Below are 9,815 nucleotides of genomic sequence, written 5' to 3' on the forward strand. Positions count from 1 at the left end.
ATTTGCCGACAGAAGCTCCGCGGCCCTTTCACGCGGCGCAATAATCCGGTGCATCCGATTAATCGGGGAAAAGTGTGATTGAACCTTCCGTCGTTCAATACCTATCACGGTTTTCGCGCGATCATAAATTAACACCGATTAAATATTTTCTTCTTTTCTTTTCTCGAATTTATTCGTTGCATTATGCATACTCGAAAACGTAATTCATTGTCGTTCGTTATTGTGTGCAAATGTGAATGATGACTGGTTGAACAAAATTCCATTGTCTCTGGAAAGAATGGAAAACTTGACAAATCTTTTCGATTGATTTTCGGATAATTTTGTTGGAATCCGGGGAGGAAAGTTGATATCGGTGTAACTTTTATTTTAACGACGACACTTATACTCGCGGATTCCGAATTTACAGGGCGCGAACTTCACGAAGGGAAGAGACGTTGTGGTTTTCTGCTGTCTACTAGATCGACCGCTCTTAACTATCCTCGCTTGGTTTCTATAATGACGAGGAAGGGATTTTTCAGGTGTACTTATAAGGAAGGGATTTGGGGGGAGAAGGTGAACTTGGTTCCGGTGACGAATTGTTGGACAGGACTATGAAGGGACAGTTAGCTGTCGATGAGTAGCTTGGTTTTCGGCGTTATGGGGTTCGTCTTAAGAGTGACTTTTATATTCGACGTTTTGCACCAAGTTCGAAATTTCACGCGACGATTACGCTTCTTTTGTGTACACTCCACCTTCACGGCTGGCTTCCGACCTAGACCTCGATAAATGTAGTACAAGCCATTTCAATTCCAAATTCCAAGGAATCGTGCCTCGACTTTGGCCTAACCTATTTGGTGCAATGATTTTGATACGGCGATGTTGAAAAATCGTGTCACGTTGAATTTCTTGTACGGGGAGAGCGGGAACCGAGAGTGTCTCTTCGCTGCTTCGATGTTCTGGGAAACTTGAAGTTCGATGGAAATTAGAGAGTCTTGCCTGGAAACTGTATTCGTAATTGTTACGGAGGATTTTTATGTATGTTCGTTTAAGATGAAATTAGCGACGACGATCGTTTTCTTCCCGTACGTAAAAGTAACAAGGAAATTAACAATTTTTTAACGAAACGAGAAAGTTACGCCGTCTATATTAACGAGACTTGTATTGCACGCTGTAAATGTTGCGCAAGAATTTTATGAACGTTTTACTTCGGTAAAATTATTAAGAACGAACCGTGTTTCGAATATTTAATGGCACGTTATTACATCGAAATTTAAGCGACTGCGGGAATAAATAAAGGTTGAAAAAAAAAGAAGAAATATTTATTTTATTCTCCGAGCAATCTGAAATTTAAGATTAAAAATAAACATACGAGATGAACGGGGGACGATAAAAAGAGAAGTGAAACGAAAGTACATTGTGATTCGTAAAAGTGCATGTTACAAACAACGTCCAAGCGAAGAAAATATCCCGCGACGCGTAAAGAAACGGCGACGGTCGTCCTTCGCGCAGTGAAATTTAAACGAACGGCTTTGCTCCCTTCACGAAACTTTCATATCGCATTCTCGCGCGGTTCAACCTTTCGTTTAAGCGGCAACGAAGAGAAGGGGGATCCACCGTGTCCTCGATATGTGAACGTCCGTGAGAGAAGTTCCCTTCCTCCTCCAAGATTACGATCGCTTGTCTCTTGTCACCGTTTTCCCGGTACCCCTTTCCCTTTATCCAGCCACTTCGATCGATCCTCGATCATCGACTCACTACATTACGTGCCTGTCGTCAAATTTCCACCGGAATGAATATTCTCGATCTTTATCTTTTTCCTTCTATTTCTTTGGATTTTTCGGTGTTTTCATAAATCTTAATTTTTCGTCGCTAACTCCGTCAGTTAACGATGAATAATAATTCTAAAAAGTTAGTGATAAATAATAGATTCGATTGTAGGTTAGGAAAGATTCACTTTCTTCAAATGAAGATCGCAAACTCTCGCGTTAACGATCTGTAAATTTCGAAAGGTCTAAAAACGAAACAATTACATACTCCACTTTCGAGACCGTCTAAAATCAACATACACCGTAGCCACGAACCGCGACAGCCGAAAATGTAATTCTGTCGTAATTCCGTAACACTTGATAAACACTAGCATATATCGTTTCGTCATCCGCCGTCACGTCAGGACCGGTTTCTTCGTAGCCACCTGAGAAAACCGACAAACAGGAAAAACGAAGGAAAGGATAAAAAAAGAACTAAATATCCTACGGAAACATAGGTAGCATAATAATTATCCAACTCGTGTATATATCCCTTGTATATATTTGCTTTTTCTTTTTGCATCGTCGTACGTCCAAGAAATTTCGTTAAACGCGTCATCTGCCTACTACTGGTCGATTCAATTTACGAGACGAGTTCTCCTCTCGTCTGTACGCGCATGCGCCGACACCAAGCAGCGATTCCTCGTTGCCAGTTTCACGTGATCGTTCCAGTGGCGAAGGTCGCGCCACCACCGATCGTTTTCCATGTTTACTCATCGACCGGATCGTATCGTGCAATCGATTTAATTGCCAGGTTGGACGCGTCGTCCGAAAAATAATCGGTCCGCTGACCGATTCCGAAATGTCAGGAGGCGTTCCGTCGGAGCGAGGGAAAAAGAAAGGATTTCGTAGGAATCGAGGAAGAGAAAGGAAGAACGGGGGTGGAAGGGGCTTGGTGGGGAGGGTAAACGGAGGGATGGAGTGGGGGAGACTTGCAGGGGCAGGTTACAACCGTGGACGTTGCGAAATAGCCGGTCGTGCTCGACTGACTTTCGATGAAATTCAATCGGGGAAAAAGCTGCACCGGCGGCCTCTCTTGCATGTGTACACGCCGCGCCGGAGGAGAAGTTAATTCTTGAAAGCATGGAAATCTGGTTTCTTGCCTGGCTCCCCTGCGTCCGTGAACACGTTGCGTGAAAAAGGTTTCACGTAAAAACGAGAATTGTGTGTATCGTACAGCGAGAGGGGAGGATCGAAATGGTGATCGAGTTAACCTGTTGAGCTGGTGATTTTATGCAATCGCTGGAAGTAGAACATTTCTAGTGGATTTGGGGAAACTTCAATTTTATCTAACGATCTCTTTTTTTCATTGTTTTCGTATGATTCAAAAAATGTACCGTCGACATATTCTTCCTTCAATTTTATTATAATAAATCGTCTATAGTACTTGAAATTTGTCGTATTCGGTGAAAAATCGTTCCACGACTTTGCATTTCCTATTAATCCAGATACACAGATAAATGTATCCCCTATCTACCGTCGCCATCGCGATGCAAATAATTCTTACGGCTGAAAGTAGTCGAGACGTAGAGTTCTACGTGGTTGGTACGCCTGTCTACCGTCCCGAAGGAGACTTCTATTACCGGGAACGTCGAAAAGTTTCCGTGAACTGGCTTGCAACGGTCTCCGTCCCGGGCCATTTGCCATTTCCACGTCCGATACATACCGGATACGGTAATGGCCGCCGCATCCCTGGTGCTCGAAACGAGATTTTACTGCAGTGACCTTCGTTGCACATGCGTACCACTCGAACTCGCTTTTATAACCCGCTTTCGCGGGCCTTAATCGCCACGGTCCTTCGCTGACACGGCCGACAGAGATTTATTTTTGCATCGACCGTCGGGTCGTTATTCTCGAATCTCACCGAGCAACTGACAAAATATTATTCCGAAATGTATCGTTACGAACAAGTAGCAAATGGTCGCCGTGACGTTTCGACAAATTTTACGTCACCCTGTTGTTTGAGGTTATGTTATTCACGTCGATGAATTACGCGCGCGCCATTGTGTGTCACTGAATGATATTTCATTTCGGCATACATTGCAGCGTTTCACGAAGGCCAAGGATTGCCTCGAAGCGATGCTTGATTGACCCTGTACACGTAATTGTTAATTGATGAATGTGCAAGATGGCCGCGTGACACGTGGGAAATCTTCGAGCGAGACGGTGGCTACTAACGAATGCATAGAATTTTTCATGGGCGAACGAGATCTTAATTTTGAAGAATGAGATCGTAAACGAAGGGCTGGGGTTATGACGAAATTGCACTCGTAAAAAACTGCCACGATTGTTTAAAACGTAGTAGAAAAGTGAAAATACTCTTAAACCAGTATAAAATATGCTAAAATGAGATAATATTGCTTCTATTTGTTACTGTTTTATGCATTATCGCACTGATTATACAACAATCTCTAATCAGATTTACGATCTCGGTGGTCATACAGCAAAGTAAACACGTTAATCCTATGAATACAATTATCATTGATTATTAACACTACTCATACTGTTCTCATCGTACAAACACCACCATTCACGATAGTCGAGATAGGTTAGGAAACATTTCTGACTCCTACGTTTTCAACGATTATCTAACTAACAGCTATTTCACCATAAAACGACTAAGGTCGAGGTTATCTGAATTCTGTCCCCAATTTTCTCTGTCCACGATTACCACCGTGTCAATAAAGCCAGATAAATTTAATTGCCACGCAGCAGATTGTCGGACCTCGAATCTCCTCCCATGTGTATACGCAGTTCCGAAGACAAGCGACGTTGCTTGTAAAAAGTGCACTCGGCACCAATCTTTCTCCGTTCGTCGTTTCCGTGACTGGTCGGAACGACTCGTGGATAACAATCTAAGATACCGACCGCCGATTGACCGTCGCCTCGTTAGATACAGAGAATCGTAACCAATGCCTACGAGGCTAGATTACGCGGGTTGCACGCTAATCCTCGTAACTCCACGGCCGATTCGTTCACGCTCGTGCCGTTCTAATTTCGCGGCGTTTATCGGGACCAATTTCGCGACCAACGAATGAATGCATCCGTACGCGTGCTCGACGCAAGGCTGAAACGAGCTGGGAATTATCTGGCGCGCCCATAACCGCGGCCAGAGCGCGCTTTTGTTATCCGACGAAATTATGGTCGTGTTAAAACCTGGCCAAACAGTGTTCACCGGAGCTGAATCGTTTGGGTGGGGGGTTGGTTGTAATTTGACACGGTGCTTCTAATCACCGCTGTTTCCGTCTATTTGACGAAACAAGAGAACGTGCTGCGATGTGAAAATCTCGATCCCGCTTTGAACGTTATATTCAGGTTAAACAAGGCGTTCATTGGATTAGCTTGTAATGTTAATACGATGTATTTTAGGTTATGTTCGCTTTTCCGTTCGATTATTTAACGAGACACGTTTAAATTACACAATTTATTTTAGGTTACGTTCACTTCTCGTTCGATTATTCAATAAAACATATCGAAATTACCGTTGTTACTTGTTACTTTACTTCATTCTTTCGACAATTTTTTCACACGATACACAATATGTAATGCAAGAACAACAAATTATTTCATCATGACACTTTTTTTCGTATCGCTTCGCGTTTCTTATTAACCTTTCACGTAATATCCCACCCGTACCATGCTTTTCTCGGTAGATAAAGAAGAAACGTACGAAAGAAAAAGAATGAAACATATGATACCGGATCAAAGAGCGTAACGCGAGTAATAACAACAGGACCAGCGTATAAAACGCTAGCTCGAGGAACATTAGATCCTACTTACGGATCTTACTTAAAGGCTCAGACAGACAGATAAACAGATAGATAGATAGACAGGTAGAGATACATATGCTTGTACAGCTTCATATACCCGCCGGGTATAGGTAGCCTGGCGCTGGTATAGGTATATGAGAATAGGTATATGGCTTGGCCGTTTCACGTACACGACGTGTACACCATAAGCTGTTTCGTAATTTAATGCGACCTTATTAGCGGGATGAAGGCACACGAATAACCGGTGGTGTTCTGATTCCAGCAACTCTCCTTTCCATCCACGCAATCCAGCCATGGATCGGCAGGCTTTACGTTCAGCCTTTCCGGCAATCAAGACATCGAGGGTCCTCAGGGCGGCTTCGAATGCATCCAACAGACCGGCCCTAAGTGAGTTACTCGTTATACCCTTCTTTCACTGCTTTTATTTGCGTGCGTCGTACGTTTGATGTTATTGCAACGGATAGTTCGATACTCTATATATGTACATGTATAAATCTATACCATATTTTTGCCGTTCGATAAAGTTAACTATAAATTTGGAAATATTTTTTAATTATTCCTGAAACATATTTTTCTCTTTCTTTTTCAAGTGTACAGTTCTTATTGCTCATTTTTTATGACTATTCACATATTTCGTCACAAGTTACGTTTACAAGGTGAGCAATAAATTTGGAAATATTTTTTAATCGAAGAACATTTTTCCACGTTCTTTTTTTTTTCAAGCCTACAGCTTTTATCGCCAATTTTTTATAACTAATAACATATTCCACTGTAATTATTTTTACGGATAGAAAGTTATGTTTACAAGACGAGCAATAAATTTGGAAATATTCTTTAATTCTTCCTAAAGAGCACTTTTCTACATTCTTTCTTTCAAGTGTAAAGTTTTTAGTGCTAATTCTTTACAGCTAACGACATATCGAAGTTCAATTATTTTTATGGATAGAAAGTCGTGCTCCTAAGAAAAAAAAAAAAAATGATACAGCCGTATAGTTCGAACTGTCCGCTTAATAATAATCAGACACACGAATAAACGTGTGCACTTGGTAGATTATAGTTGTGGTATCGAAAACATTGAACATACCAAGAGAAGACCGATACGGCTTTAGTCGACGGCTAGACTAAAACGATCCGAGTTAACTATAATCATTGGCCATGTCGAAAGAGTGAGATCCAATAATAATAGTCAACTGTACAAGAATACATAGTTACATACCTTAATCAAGGGTTATATCGAAACGATCGGTAATTACTATAACTGTATCGTAGAAGTTAATGGATCTAGTACTTACACGAGGCCAATGAAACCAAATTATAATTTATAAATACAATCTCAACTTTTTTTACTACCACTATAAGGTAAAGGTACCAGTAGTTGACCAGTTAAGAGAAACCCTCCACGCGAACAATAATAACCACTTGCTCTGTCGTTAAATAGCGAGAGTCGACGCCTGAAGATACTCTTTAAGCCTTCTAGATTACGTAACAAGACCAATTTTTAAAAAGAGTTATGTTATAAAAATTTTAAAAACGTATTTAAAAATTCAGTAATTGTTTCAGAAGTTGACCACTCTTAAAAATGAAAAAACTAGTAATTGACCCTCTGTTCGTTAGTAGTTGACCACTTATACTAGAAGGAGGGTTAAAGCAATAATGTTGGCAATCATTTTAGTATCGTTTATTTTCAACAATTACCAGCACAAGTGGTAAGAATAACAAAAATGTTGCATTTATCGCTTATAAAACGCTGTGAGAATTTAGCAAGTAAATAATTCAGTCACGAAGAGTTCACAACGTATGGATTTGTTTACCTGAACCGTACAGCTGTTCTTAACATTTTACCGACCGGTAGCGGTTGAACATTCTACGCACTTTCGACCGGTCACTCGGCCACAGTTGCATCGGTGACACCGGCTCTGTTTAGACTCTAGGCTATTGCGCGGGAATATACGCGCTTTTTCTTATACTTGTAGAAATGTTAAATCAAACTTTGACCGGTTAATAGGCTATCGGTCGGTAAGCGTCGGCGAAAAAAAAATGGATTAATAGGCTACCGGTCGGTAAGCGTTGGCGGCATAAAGCCGATTAATAGGCTACCGGTCGGTAAGCGTTGGCGGCAAAAAGCCGATTAATAGGCTACCGGTCGGTAAGCGTTGGCGGCAAAAAGCCGATTAATAGGCTACCGGTCGGTAAAGTGTTAACAGAAACGTTAAGGAAATAGCAATATAGAGGCATATTACTTACCTTAATGAATTTAGACGTCCGTTGTTACTACGCATACTTCTCGTCACATGTAATTCTTTTGAAATTTAACCGACAGCATCTCAGGTGCATTTTTTTCAAAAAAGTATCACTTATAAAAACCTTATTTTTTACGTTTCTCTAAAAACTGGTCAACTACTGATACCTTACATACCTCATTTCAACACACATAAAATAGATTTCTAATTTAAAAATCAAAAAAACGTCCAAATACCTTCCCGTCGAATTTTTTCCCCTTGAAAAAAACATATACATTTTTCTTTGTCTAAGATAATAATCTTCAATTTTCACAAGATTGTTCCACTGAAAATAAAATCGAGTAAAATCACGTTATTTCCTTCTCAACTCTGTACGTTCTCAAGGGGATGAAATCGATGTCAGGCCACTCGAATCGACCGCACGGTTGCGTCTCTTACGTGTAAAATTTTCGAGACACTCGGAATCGACGTGGGCAAAGACAAAGGAAAATGAAAGAAAAAATAAAAGAAAAAGAACTACGTCGATCCGTTCCAGCGACTTATCGGTCTCTTTATCGTGGTCCGTTTTCTTTTTTTCCCCTCGTGCAGAAGCCTGGAGAGCCTTGGCGCATTGCCGTGTAAAATGCGGATACAGGCGAACGACGATGTGTACGAGACAACCAGGCATCGGATGGCCGTCGCCGAGGAGAATAACAAGAACAAATGGTAAGTCTCCTCCACCCCACTTTCGAGGAAAGAGATATACGCCGTCGATGTTTCTCGCCCTCATCGATTCTATTGCGGAGGCCGATTTTTCTTCGCCACGGCTCGTTACCGACGACCCTCCCCCCTCTCTCTCTCTCTCTCTCTCTCTCACCCTCTAACACGCTCGTTCGTTTTACTTCGAGCGGCTTCCGTGTCATATTCGTACGCATTCCGCCTTCGTAAACAACGTCAGACCTCTCTCTCTCTCTCTCTCTCCTGCTATTTATAGATCCGCCGTTTATCGAGATATCACGGTTCACCTGATCCCCTCTGATAATTGAACGTCAGATTTGTTTATGCAATGTTTCACGACGATAGGCGGCGGGACAAAGGGGTGACTTCTCCGAGTTTGCAAGGTGTATTTGTCGGGTGATAATTTGATAAGAGACGATTGAAGAGCGTAGGGGGATAATGACGATTGTCTGTTTTTAAGGTAGTTTGGCGGTAAAATGGAGTTTGAACATTGTTAAGGATACTTAAGTTAGACCAGGTTTACGATACGGACGCGACTCTCTGTTATTTTTCAGATTAAGGTTTAAATACGCGTTTAATGTTTTCCTCCCATAAAAGCGGAGCATTTGGAGTTTCTTCGTGCATCTCAATAGCAATTAACGTATCATAAACCCGCGCGAGCCCAGGCACGTTCTCGCGAGCGAGCGATACCGTTACCCTGGGTTTCTCCCGTAAGCCCAGGTGACGCGTACTTGACGCAAAACACCCCATCATTGAGGGTGAGTGGTTGGCGTTGGGCGGTGACCAAGGCCCGAACGTGAGTGGGAGTCTTGGCCACCCACCCAAAACTCACCCCCGTCAAGGGACCCAAATGCGACCAGTGAAGGGGAAATGCGAGGGCCGACCGGGGCAACGCGCCAACGAGACAAGCAGAACACAAAAAAGGTTAAGAGCAAAAAGTTCAGGCGATCACACAGTCGCTACATTTTCAATCGATTCTCGACGACGTGTCAGAATTGAACAAACATCGAAGACCTATAAGAGATTTTTTGGAGTTTATTGAATTAATTACTTCTTACTTCATAGTTACACTGTAGAAATGCGGTAATGTGACGCAGAGACACTGTACAGGTGAAACTTTTATTTGTTATAAATAGGAAGATGAATTCTTTAATGAAATCGATAGTTCGATAGTTCGTGTCGAATTTTATAATTTAGATCAATATGTCCAACAAACCTTTAAATTTCATTTAGAAAAAACGTACGTGTGTTTTTGTTCCACAAGTTTTTCCTATTTTTTTTTTTTTTTTTTTTTTTTTTTTTTT

General features: G+C 41.6%; 1 protein-coding gene across 4 annotated transcripts in view; it reads left to right on the forward strand.

Annotated features, from left to right (window-relative positions):
- LOC108578782 (RNA polymerase II elongation factor ELL) overlaps positions 1–9,815 on the forward strand; it is a 178,143-nt gene that overhangs the window by 157,247 nt on the left and 11,081 nt on the right. For all 4 annotated transcript variants that reach the window (XM_017942176.1, XM_017942173.1, XM_017942175.1 and 1 more), the window contains 2 exons: positions 5,817–5,941; positions 8,383–8,499. In XM_017942176.1, the coding sequence (XP_017797665.1) occupies positions 5,817–5,941; positions 8,383–8,499 (242 nt within the window). The remainder of the gene's footprint in view (positions 1–5,816; positions 5,942–8,382; positions 8,500–9,815) is intronic.

Source organism: Habropoda laboriosa, unplaced genomic scaffold (assembly GCF_001263275.1).
Source record: "Habropoda laboriosa isolate 0110345459 unplaced genomic scaffold, ASM126327v1 scaffold28, whole genome shotgun sequence".
Classification (NCBI taxonomy): Eukaryota; Metazoa; Arthropoda; class Insecta; order Hymenoptera; family Apidae; genus Habropoda; species Habropoda laboriosa.